General features: G+C 43.5%; 1 protein-coding gene and 1 long non-coding RNA gene across 2 annotated transcripts in view; both read right to left on the minus strand.

Annotated features, from left to right (window-relative positions):
* The window catches only part of LOC143277189 (uncharacterized), a 123,588-nt gene that overhangs the window by 8,139 nt on the left and 102,763 nt on the right, over positions 1 to 12,686 (minus strand). The gene's annotated exons all lie outside the window — the stretch shown is intronic.
* LOC143276824 (uncharacterized) overlaps positions 9,173 to 12,686 on the minus strand; it is a 25,263-nt gene continuing 21,749 nt past the window's right edge. The window contains exon 9 of the mRNA XM_076581479.1: positions 9,173 to 9,339. Within this exon, the coding sequence (XP_076437594.1) occupies positions 9,173 to 9,339 (167 nt within the window). The remainder of the gene's footprint in view (positions 9,340 to 12,686) is intronic.

Below are 12,686 nucleotides of genomic sequence, written 5' to 3' on the forward strand. Positions count from 1 at the left end.
GTATAATCAAAATTCCAAACAGGATCAAAACTTATCACAAAAAAAAAGAAAGAAAAAAGGAGGAAACAATGTCCATTCCCAGAACCTTGAAAAAAAAAAGAAAAAAAAAAAAGTACTACCAACACTTACTATGCTGTGAACTGTTTGACTCAGTCTTGCCTATCAGTTTCAGTTTCAGTAGCTCAAGGAGGCGTCACTGCGTTCGGACTAAACCATATACGCTACACCACATCTGCCAAGCCAAGCAGATGCCTGACCAGTAGCGTAACCCAACGCGCTTAGTCTTGCCTGTACAGAAGCGAAAATAACCACCGAAACAATCTGCAAAGACACAAGATCTAACCGCACTTGTTATCTCAGGCAGGCCCCCCCCAAAAAAAAACCTTTGACCAAACCAACCAGACAACAGAGACCTGAATCAGACAAACAAATTATTAAGCACTCTGATCTACATCTCACTGTTGTTGTATAATATTCTGATTAATTAAATACAAGTACAGGAACAAAAAAACAAAAAAAAAAGGAACATAAGGAGGAGGAGAATAAGAAGAGGAAGAAGACGACAATGATGAAGGAGAAGAATTTCAAGGAGGAGGAGGAAGAGGAGAAGGAGGAGCAGAAGAAGAAGAGGAGAAAGAGGAGGAGGAGGAGAGGAAGAGAAAAAGAAGAAGAGGAGAAAGAGATGGAGGAGGAGAGGAAGAGAAGGAGAAGCAGGAAGAGGAGGAGGAGGAAGAAGAGGAAAAAGACGACAATGATGAAGGAGAAGAATTTCAAGGAGGAGGAAGAGGAGAAGGAGGAGCAGAAGAAAAAGAAGAAGAAGAGGAGAAAGAGATGGAGGAGGAGGAGGAAGAGGAGGAGGAGGAAGAGGAGAAGAAGGAGGAGGAGGAGGAGGAGAGGAAGAGAAGGAGAAGGAAGAGGAGAAGAAGGAGGAGGAGGAGCAGGAAGAGGATAAATTCAAGAAGAAGTAGCAGAAGAAGGAAAACTAGACTGTTCCATCGCTGGGAACAGCAACATTTGCTGCTATTTAAAGACCACAAGATTTTGTTGTTGTTGTTGTTGTTCCAAAGGAGACAACGATGAAAAAAATGAAAAAAATCACAAGAGTCACAACACAAGAAAGATGACCGTCACAACAGCGAAACGCAGTGCTCTTCACAGGCAGCAAAAAGGTCCCAGAATTCAGCCAAAGGTGTGTTGAACACAGACAGGGGAGGGAGGGTGGGAGGTGTTCAAATCAAATCAACATCAAATCCTGTCACTCATAGCCCAGCTGACCCAAAATTGGGTCCAGAGAAGAGTATCAAAAAAAAAAAAAAAAAAAAAAAAAAATAAAAAAGATGAAGAAGAAAAAAGAAATCCCCCCAAAATACAAAACTATACATGCAAGTGAATAATCAACCTAAATTCTACCCCCACACCACCCCCCCACCACACAACACACACACCTTTAAATACAATCAAATAAAAAGAAAGGGGGGAAAAAAGGCACCATTGTCAACAACCAGTCGACATGGCAACAACAAGAAGAAGAAAAAGAAGAGCCGAGACATTCTTCACAGTTTGTTGCCGTTCACAGTTCCTCACTGACACTTTTTTGCTGTAAACGTCTAGTGAAAACCCACACTTTTCTATAGCACAACACCAACTTCACAGCTGTTCAGATCCGCTTTGATTTCATTAGATTCACACACATGCGCACGCACACACGCACACACACACACATGAGAAACTGGCAAACTGTTGTTGTTTTTTTTTAGGCAAATGCTGATACATTAACCTTCACCATATGCAGTGGTCCTAAAAAGACACCGTCTAAAATTTTTTTTTTTTTAAATGCCATTATTTCATTAGACTGCAACAACAAAACAGAATAAAATAGAATGATGTCTTTATCACCAAGTATACCAGAATTACAAGGAATATTGGACACAGAGGGGTGGGGGTTGTGGGTAGGGGTGGGGGGGTGGGGAATAGTACGTTAACGGAACAACCACTGAATCAGAAACAGGTGGGTAAATACCAAAGTACAATGAAGGCTTCCAATACCATCGCTGTTTCACGCAGGGCAACACCAGAACAAACCCTCAATCATGCACATGCGGTGGGATTTTTAACAGAGCTGTGCCGATTGTTCCAGAAAACAACTTGGATTCAGTCAGTTGTGTGGATTACTTCACAGAGAAAACCTGGGTTCAGAGATTTGCAGATTATTCCAGGAACAAAACCAGGATTCACATAACTGTGTGGATCATTTCAGAAGCAAACTCGATTCTCATAAATGTGTGGACTGTTTCAGAAACAACATGGATTTACAGAACTGTGTGGGTTATTTCAGAAACAACCAGGATTAACATAACTGTGTGGATCATTTCAGAAACAAACTGGATCCACATGAATGTGGGGACAGTTTTCAGAAACAACCAGGATTCACATAACTGTGTGGACTGTTTCAGAAGCAAACTGGATTCACATAACTGTGTGGACTGTTTCAGAAACAACATGGATTTACAGAACTGTGTGGATTATTTCAGAAACAAACTGGATTCACATAAATGTGTGGACTGTTCCAGAAACAACATGGATTTACAGAACTGTGTGGATTATTTCAGAAACAACCAGGATTAACATAACTGTGGATCATTTCAGAACAAACTGGATTCACATGAATGTGGGGACAGTTTTCAGAAACAACCAGGATTCACATAACTGTGTGGATTATTTCAGAAACAAACTGGATTCACATAACTGTGTGGACTGTTTCAGAAACAACATGCATTTACAGAACTGTGGATCATTTCAGAAACAAACTGGATTCACATATATGTGTGGACTGTTTCAGAAACAACCAGGATTCACATAACTGTGTGGATCATTTCAGAACAAACTGGATTCACATGAATGTGGGGACAGTTTTCAGAAACAAACTGGATTCACATAACTGTGTGGACTGTTCCAGAAACCACCTGGATTCACATAAATGTGTGGATCATTTCAGAAACAAACTGGATTCACATATATGTGTGGACTGTTTCAGAAACAACCAGGATTCACATAACTGTGTGGATCATTTCAGAAGTAAACTGGATTCACATAAATGTGTGGACTGTTTCAGAACCAACCTGGATTCACATAAATGTGTGGATCATTTCAGAAGCAAACTGGATTCACATATATGTGTGGACTGTTTCAGAACCAACCAGGATTCACATAACTGTGTGGATCATTTCAGAAACAAACTGGATTCACATATATGTGTGGACTGTTTCAGAAGCAAACTGGATTCACATAAATGTGTGGACTGTTCCAGAAACCACCTGGATTCACATAAATGTGTGGATCATTTCAGAAGCAAACTGGATTCACATAAATGTGTGGACTGTTTCAGAAACAACATGGATGTACAGAACTGTGTGGATTATTTCAGAAACAACCAGGATTAACATAACTGTGGATCATTTCAGAACAAACTGGATTCACATGAATGTGGGGACAGTTTTCAGAAACAAACTGGATTCACATAACTGTGTGGACTGTTTCAGAAACAACATGCATTTACAGAACTGTGGATCATTTCAGAAACAAACTGGATTCACATATTTGTGGGGACAGTTTTCAGAAACAACCAGGATTCACATAACTGTGTGGATCATTTCAGAAACAAACTGGATTCACATAACTGTGCGGATTATTTCATAAACAAACTGGATTCACATAACTGTGTGGACTGTTTCAGAAACAACATGCATTTACAGAACTGTGGATCATTTCAGAAACAAACTGGATTCACATATATGTGTGGACTGTTTCAGAAACAACCAGGATTCACATAACTGTGTGGATTATTTCAGAAACAAACTGGATTCACATAAATGTGTGGACTGTTTCAGAAACAACCAGGATTCACATAACTGTGTGGATTATTTCAGAAACAAACTGGATTCACATAACTGTGTGGATCATTTCAGAAACAAACTGGATTCACATAACTGTGTGGATCATTTCAGAAACAAACTGGATTCACATAAATGTGTAGATCATTTCAGAAGCAAACTGGATTCACATAAATGTGTGGACTGTTTCAGAACCAACCTGGATTCGCATAACTGTGTGGATCATTTCAGAAACAAACTGGATTCACATAAATGTGTGGATTATTTCAGAAACAAACTGGATTCACATAAATGTGTGGACTGTTCCAGAAACAACCTGAATCTACAGAACTGTGTGGATTATTTCAGAAACAACCTGGTTTTCACTCAGCTAGGTGGATTATTTCAGAAACAATATGGATTCACATGACTGTGTGGATTATTTCAGGAACAACCAAAGGCCATATTATTGCAGCTAGCAAAGATCAAGGTGGGAAAATTAGAAAGGTGGGATGAGTTTTTTCATATATATATACACATATATATTTGTATATCATAATATATATATATATATATATATATATATATATATATATATATATATATATAACGTTTTGATCAACCTTGGCAAAAAACACATTTAAAAAAACAATCAGTAACAATCGGTGGAGTTAGGAACTATGGATTTGATTTTCTTTTATCTCATTCCGTTGTACAAATGACATCAATTCCTATCAAATATGTTCACTGAATGTACGTTTACGACATTAAACATTTTGCTCAATCTTGACCAAAAAAAATAAAAAGAATTAAAAAAAAAAAAAAAAAGAGAAGAAGAATAAACATGGCATGGTAATTTTAACCCTTTTCGTCTTTCGCTGTGACGACATGCTGGTAAGGTACCAGCTCTCATTAAATCAACCGCCTCATCATTTCACCCACATCATTTGTACATTAAAACAAAATACAACACGGCACAGACTCCCCCCCCCCCCCACACACACCCCCTCCCGCACACACCCCCACACCAACCCCTGGACACAGATCCTCAGATCTGTGCACACTTCAGGCTTACCAAACTGAAGGGAGTTAATCATTTATTTCTTCGTTCTATCACTTTTTTTTTTTCCCCCCATTCTTTTTTTAAAAAAAAAAAAGAAAAAAAAAAGAAGACATTTACCGGCAGCACCATGTCAAAGAGGGTTCAAAGAAATGTGGGGGAGGGAGGGGTGGGGGGCGGGAGAGAGAAAAAAAAGCGAGAGAGAGAGAGAGAGAGAGAGAGAAGAGAGGGAACACCACAAACACGACTTCTGTTTCATGACACTGACAGGAAGTAAGTAAAATAGGCCTCCTCCTCCTCCTCCTCCTCCTCCTCCACTACCCCAAACCTCTTCCAACGCTACCCCCCCCCCCCCCCCACCCCCGCCACCCCCGAAAGAAAGAAACTCCTAGATCAATAACAAAAGAAATCTGGCCACATAAAAGACATAGAGAGAGACAGAGAGAGATTCACATGAGAAGAGAGAGTGAGAGAAAGAAATTCATAATGAGAACAGAGAGAGAGAGAGAAGGAAATTCACAATGAGAACACTGAGAGAGAGAGAGAGAGAGAGAGAGAGAGAGAGAGAGAGAGAGAAAGAGAGAGAGAGAGAGAGAGAAATTCACAATGAGAACAGAGAGAGAGAGAGAGAGAGAGAGAGAGAGAGAGAAATTCACAATGAGAACAGAGAGAGAAAGACACAGAGAGAGAGAGAGAAAGAGAGATTCACAATGAGAACAGAGAGAGAGAGGGAGAGGGAGACAGGCAGACAAGAGTGAAAAAGACCAGAATACTGTGAAAAAGGTGCAGCAGCAGCAACAGACTTGAACAAATCTGACCCAACAGCCAAAGAAAAACCCAGGCACCACATGCCCAGGAAACTACTGTCTGTTGCCCCTTACACACAGACAATACACCGTAAGTGGAGTGAAGGCCTAGAGGTAACGCGTCCGCCTAGGAAGCGAGAGAATCTGAGCGCGCTGGTTCGAATCACAGCTCAGCCGCAAAGATATTTTCTCCCCCTCCACTAGACCTTGAGTGGTGGTCTGGACGCTAGTCATTCAGACGAGACGATAAACCGAGGTCCCGTGTGCAGCATGCACTTAGCGCATGTAAAAGAACCCACGGCAACAAAAGGGTTGTCCCTGGCAAAATTCTGTAGAAAAATCCACTTCAATAGGAAAAAGAAATAAAAAACTGCACACAGGAAAAGAAAAAAAGAAAAAAGGATGGCGCTGTAGTATAGCGACGTGCTCTCCCTGGGGACGGAGCAGCCTGAATTTCTAACAGATACTGGGCAGTTACAAGGTAGTTTATCGTAAAAAAAAAAAAAAAAGACCACCTGTGCTGGTCAGGCAACCAGGCAAATGTCAGATCTGAAAACAAGAGAACACTGGCCATTAAGGAGAAGCGTCAGCGAAGGAAGCAGGGCTCAACTTCTGGAGACGTTTTCCCTTGCAACACCTGTGGGGAAGCGCTGTGCATCCAGAATCAGGCCTCTTCTCCCATATGAGAACGCTGACCATGAAGGAGAAGCGTGAGCGAAGGAAGCAGGGCTCAACTTCTGGAGACGTTTTCCCTTGATACACCTGTGGGAAGTGCAGTGCTGTGCATCCAGATTCGGCCTCTTCTCCCACATGAGGACACACACCGACAGATAAGCCTGCCTGCCTACTCATCCATCGGTCCGACAGGAGACTTCATCAGGGTTGGGGAAAAAAAAAACAACAACAACAACAAAAAAACACCACAAACAGCATATAAAAAAAACACCACCAAAACACCACATATTTTAATAATTAAAAACCAATACTGCTGCTCTGATCTGTGATAGATATTGGAGGTGACTGCTCCAGTCTGATGTTCACGGTGACAGATCAGCATCAATAATTGATGCTTTGTTCAAATCACTGGCCGCTGCTGTCTGTGTGTCTGTTGGCCGTGTGTCAACACCAACAGTAATGCCATGTCCTTTGTTCTCTTATTGCAAGTGTGTGGTGAGAGAGAGAGAGAGAGAGAGAGAGAGAGAGAGTGTGTGTGTGTTTGTCAGTGCGCCTGTGTGTGTGTGTGGATGTATTCATGTACGTGCAAACGTATGTGTGTGCGCACAAGTGTGTTATTATGTGTGTACACATTTTTTTTTTTTTTTTTTTTTTGTCCTTTACACAGCAAGTACACAAAACGCTTCTCCTCCAGTCTGAACAATGTTTTACGACAGATAAGTACCACCACCCACCTCTTCCTCTCCATTCAAAAAAAAAAAAAAAAAAAAAAGAAAAGAAAAGGAAAAAAAAAAAGAAAAAAAAAAAGGAAAAAAAAGAAAAGCAAAAAAAAGCACCGATCTTGCAGCTCTCTCGACGCCTGTGATCCTGAATTCCCAGTTACTTCCCTTGGCCTTCCCCATCAATCATCTCTTGTGTGAAGTGAAGGTGTCACAACACGGCCCATTCATACCCCCCCACTGGTTTTCAACCCCCCCCCGGGGTAAAAATCTGACTATCCCAGATCAACTGTGCGTGGTCTATGTGATGTTGTAGACTGACCTGAAATGATCCCTCCCCCACGTGTAAATTCAATCCGGTCAGAACTGACCCCCCCCCACTCCCCCCCTTCCCAAGCTGGATCTGGCCACCCATCCTTTTAGATGTGGGAGTCATTCTGGGGTGAGCTAGAACTGACCACCCCCTCCCCCCCCCCCCCCCCCCCCCCGAGGTAAAATTAAAAAAAACAACTTAAAGAATTAAAAAAAAAAATCCATGAGTCTTCTGAGGCTAGCCCCAAAATGATCCCATCAGGGGGATGGGGGTGGGGGTATCGGGGGGGTGAGGGGGGGGGGGGGGCTCAGGGTGGGTGGGAGAGGAGGAGGAAGGGGGAGGCGTGTGTACTTTGAAGCTGGTTACAATGCTACAAGGGACGTGATGCCAACTTGACAATAACGTCTGGACCACATAGAGAGAGAGAGAAAAAAAAAAAACAAAAAAAAAAACACAATCACAAACAGAAACAGCGAATAACTAGTTGCTCAGTTCCACAAAAAAAAACATCTTTACGTGATCTCGTCAAAGGATTCCTTCTGGTGTCTTGAGTCCCCCACACCCCCCAGGCGGGGTGGGGCAGAACAAAGTGCCACTCATCTCAACTGAAGCAACACACACACACACACACACACGCACACACACACACCAAGTGGACTGACTGAACACAAAGCAAAAAAAAACAAAACAAGAAAAACAAACAAACCAAGAAGCACAACGACGACGACGACAAAGAAATGCACTTTTGATGGTGACGTCTGAATAGTTCATCCCCCCCCCCCCACCCCCCCACACAACCCCACACCCTTCCCTCTCCCCCGATCTTGTTTCACCCTATATACACTGCCTTTCTTTGTTCTTCGTTACATTTATATATATATATATACACATATACATACAAACAATGTTAATCAGAATATCGACAACCACTACCCACCCCACCTCACCCAAAAAAACACACACACACACACACACACAAAAAAAAAAAAAACAAAAAAAAACCACCCCTCCTCCACAACCCCCTCCAACAAAAAAGGAAAACAAAAAACACGATATTTTCTTCTTTTTCACCCCCTGTATATAATTCCACCTTTTCCCTCCCTCCCTCACCTCCCATGGACACTATCCCCACCCCTCCCCTCCCTCCCTTTCTAAATCGGTGGATCTAATTCCTTAATTAATTACCACCCCCTTGAAATCTGCCACAAATAACCCCCCAGCTCCGCCCCCCCCCCTCCCCATAAGCTATGAATGCCCCCCCCCCCCCATAACCACCCCTCAACAAAGCAACCCCAGATATTCTTTCCCCACCCACCCCCAATCCCCCCTTGCTTTATCACTACTACTAACAATCCCCGTCAACAAAGCACCCCATAGTCCTTTCTCATCCCCCACACACCCCCCTACCCCGGCCTAAACTGTTTAAAAAATCCCCTTAGTTGTTTTTTTTTTCACTCCTCCCCCCCCCCACCACCCCCTCCCAACACAACCACTATGATGTAAAATCCCCCTCAACAAACCATCCCTTATTTTTTTCTCTCCCCCCCCCTCCTCCTCCTCCCCACCGACCCCAACCACTATAATGTAAAATCCCCCTCAACAAACCATCCCCTATTTTTTTTCTACCCCCACCTACCCCAGAATCCAAACACTATAATGTAAAATCCCCCTCAACAAAGCACCACCCCCAAGTGTTTTGCTTCTACCCCTAATCCCCCCCCTCGTCATTCTCATGCGTAGAATTCTTTGTCCGGCGCCCTCTGGTACGAGTAGTTGGGCATCTTCTTTGGCTCGTCCAGAGCGTAGCTGCCTTCATCCTTCTTCCGCATGCGATAGACGACGAACATCACCAGCAGCACCGCACACAGCAGTAACACCACCGAGCCGCCGATAATGGCTGAAACGGAAAGAGACGGGCATCATCAGAAATCGTAACAGTAGTAGTAGCAATGATGATAATAATAATAATCATAATAATAATAATACAAAATAGTATTAGTAATAAAAGACAAACATGAAAACCAGTTCCGCTCACAGCAATAACACACCATTGACCTGCCGATAATGGCTGAAACAGAAAGACGGGCATCATCAGAAATGGTAATAGTAGTAGCAGTAATGATGATAATAATAATAATAATAATACAAAATAGTATTAGTAATAAAAGACAAACATGAAAACCAGCTCCGCTCACAGCAATAACACCATTGACCTGCCGATAATGGCTGAAACGGAAAGAGACGGGCATCATCAGAAATCGTAACAGTAGTAGTAGCAATGATGATAATAATAATCATCATATCATCATGGCCTGGCTTCGCTGACGAAGATCTAGGAAGGGCGTTGTCCACGTCTGATGCAGGCACGCTCATGGCTGACAAGGCCAATGCGGGAAAAGCAGAGTCGGCCGCAGCGGTTGCAAGGGAAAGTCTGGTCTGGGTTCGCGGCTGCAGCGTCGTGGTTCTTCCTCCTTCTGCGTTTGTCCTCAAGGCTGGCCCTGCGGTTGTTTTCGAAGGAGGAGACAGCTTGGTGGATGGTGCGTCGCCAGGTCTCTCGATCAGCGGCTACTGCGGACCACTGGCGATGGTCAATGTGACAGGCACCGAGAGCTTTCTTCAAGGAGTCTTTGTATCTCTTCTTGGGTGCTCCTCTGTCACGGTGGCCAGTGGACAGTTCGCCATACAGCGCGATCTTGGGCAGGCGGTGGTCCTCCATCCTGGACACGTGTCCTGCCCAACGTAGCTGGGTCTTTAGCAGCACTGCCTCGATGCTGATAGTCTTTGCCTGCTCCAGGACCTCGACATTTGTGATGTAGTCACTCCAGTGGATGCTGAGGATGGTGCGAAGGCAGCGCTGGTGAAAGCGATCAAGCAGTCGTATGTGGTGCCGGTAGGTGACCCAGGTTTCGGAGCCATACAACAGGGTGGGCAGTACAACAGCTCTGTACACGCTGATCTTTGTGTCTTTCTTCAGGTGTTTGTTGTTCCACACTCTCTTGTACAGCCTGCCGAATGCGCTGTTTGCCTTTGCAAGTCTGTTGTCGATCTCCTTGTCGATCTTGGCGTAATACTAAATAATATTAGTAATAACAGACAAACATGAAAAGCCGCACCGCTCACAGCAGTAACGCCACAGAGCCGCCAATAACGGCTGAAACAGACAGACGGGCATCATCAGAAATGGTAATAGTAGTAGCAGTAATGATGATAATAATAATAATCATAATAATAATAATACAAAATAGTATTAGTAATAAAAGACAAACATGAAAACCAGTTCCGCTCACAGCAATAACACACCACTGACCTGCCGATAATGGCTGAAACAGAAAGACATGCATCATCAGAAATCATAACAGCAGTAGTAGTTGTTCTTCTTCTTTTTCTGCGTTCACTCGTATGCACACGAGTGGGCTTTTACGTGTATGACCGTTTTTACCCCGCCATGTAGGCAACCATACTCCGTTTTCGGGGGTGTGCATGCTGGGTATGTTCTTGTTTCCATAACCCACTGAACGCTGACATGGATTACAGGATCTTTAACGTGCGTATTTGATCTTCTGCTTGCATATACACACGCAGAGGGTTCAGGCACTAGCAGGTCTGCACATATGTTGACCTGGGAGATCATGAAAATCTCCACCCTTTACCCACCAGGCGCCGTCACCGTGATTCGAACCCGGGACCCTCAGATTGACAGTCCAACGCTTTAACCACTCGGCTATTGCGCCCGTCAGTAGTAGTTGTAATAATGATAATCAAAATACAAAATAGTATTAGTAATATCCGTCGAACATGAAAAGCAGCACCGCACACAGCAGCCCCAACACCATCTAGTACTCCTACAATGGCGAGGGTTTGCAGATTTCGTCCGATTTTCATGGAGCTTTCCCGATCATTTTTAGCGAGAACCGCGTGCACACACGTCTCCATTAACTTTTCTTTTCCCGGTTACCATTTTTGCCATGGAAATCGCTGTTCTCATGAAAGGATTTTTAACATTTTCCTGTGACTATTTTTTTTGTGTGCAAAACTGCCCCTTCCTATCTCTGCGGCTGCCTTCACCTCTATACTCCATCTCGCTCACTACGATCGGCTTCGGATCCACTCTTGTTTACGCATACCCAGATTCAAACACTCGACTCTGAACCCTGCGATTGGAATGAACTTCCTCTTTCGCTTCGTCAAGTCTCCACACTCAGCTCTTTCAAGTCTGGCCTTAAAACCCACCTCTTCCCAAAATAGCCTCCCTTGCCTGCCCTTCCTTGTCTTTAGTTTCTACAGTTTTAGAGTTATGCATGCGTGTAAATGACTGATGCAAAAGCGCTTTGATTTGTCTGTGCACAAGATTCAGCGCTATATAAATACCATTATTGTTATTATTTTGCAAGTTTACAAGATAAATACACATACACACGCATGTCAACACATCAACACGCGCACACAGCAACAGCACACACGTATCACCTACTATTTGCTTTAGTCTTCTATGTCTACTTGGAGTGTGTTTCCTATCACATTTCTGCCATGACATATTCAAGCTGATCCATTTGTATTTGTATTATTATTTGTATTTGTATATTCTCTGTGTGGAATTCGGGCTGCTCTTCCCAGGGACAGCGCATCGCTATACTACAGCGCCACCCATTTTTTTTGGTATTTTTTCCTGCGTGCAGTTTTATTTGTTTTTCCTATCGAAGTGGATTTTTCAACAGAATTTTGCCAGGAACAACACTTTTGTTGCCGTGGATTCGTTTACGTGCGCTAAGTGCATGCTGCACACGGGACCTCGGTTTATCGTCTCATCCGAATGGCTAGTATCCAGACCACTACTTAAGTTCTAGTGGAGGGGGAGAAAATATAGGTGGCTGAGCCGTGATTCGAACCAGTGCGCTCAGATTCTCTCGCTTCCTAGGCGGACGCGTTACCTCAAGGCCATCACTGCCAAGAAACTGTCTGAACACAGGCAGCACAAACTGTGAAAAGTGAGTTACGGTAGTGGGCTGCCTGTGACTCTCAGAGTCCCACGCACGGATCACATTTCTCCTCACCTCCGCACTCTACACTGGCTCCCCATTGAAGAGAGAATTAAATACAAAGTTTGTGTGTCTCTGCTGTTCTGCTTTCCACTCCACAGGATCTACCTATCTTTCTGACCTTATCAGTGTTTACACTGCCACAAGAAATCTCTGCTCTTCCTCTGACTGTTACCTTTCGAAACTTCCTCCTGTCAATACAAGAACC

This window comes from Babylonia areolata, chromosome 33 (genome assembly GCF_041734735.1).
Source record: "Babylonia areolata isolate BAREFJ2019XMU chromosome 33, ASM4173473v1, whole genome shotgun sequence".
NCBI lineage: Eukaryota > Metazoa > Mollusca > Gastropoda > Neogastropoda > Buccinidae > Babylonia > Babylonia areolata.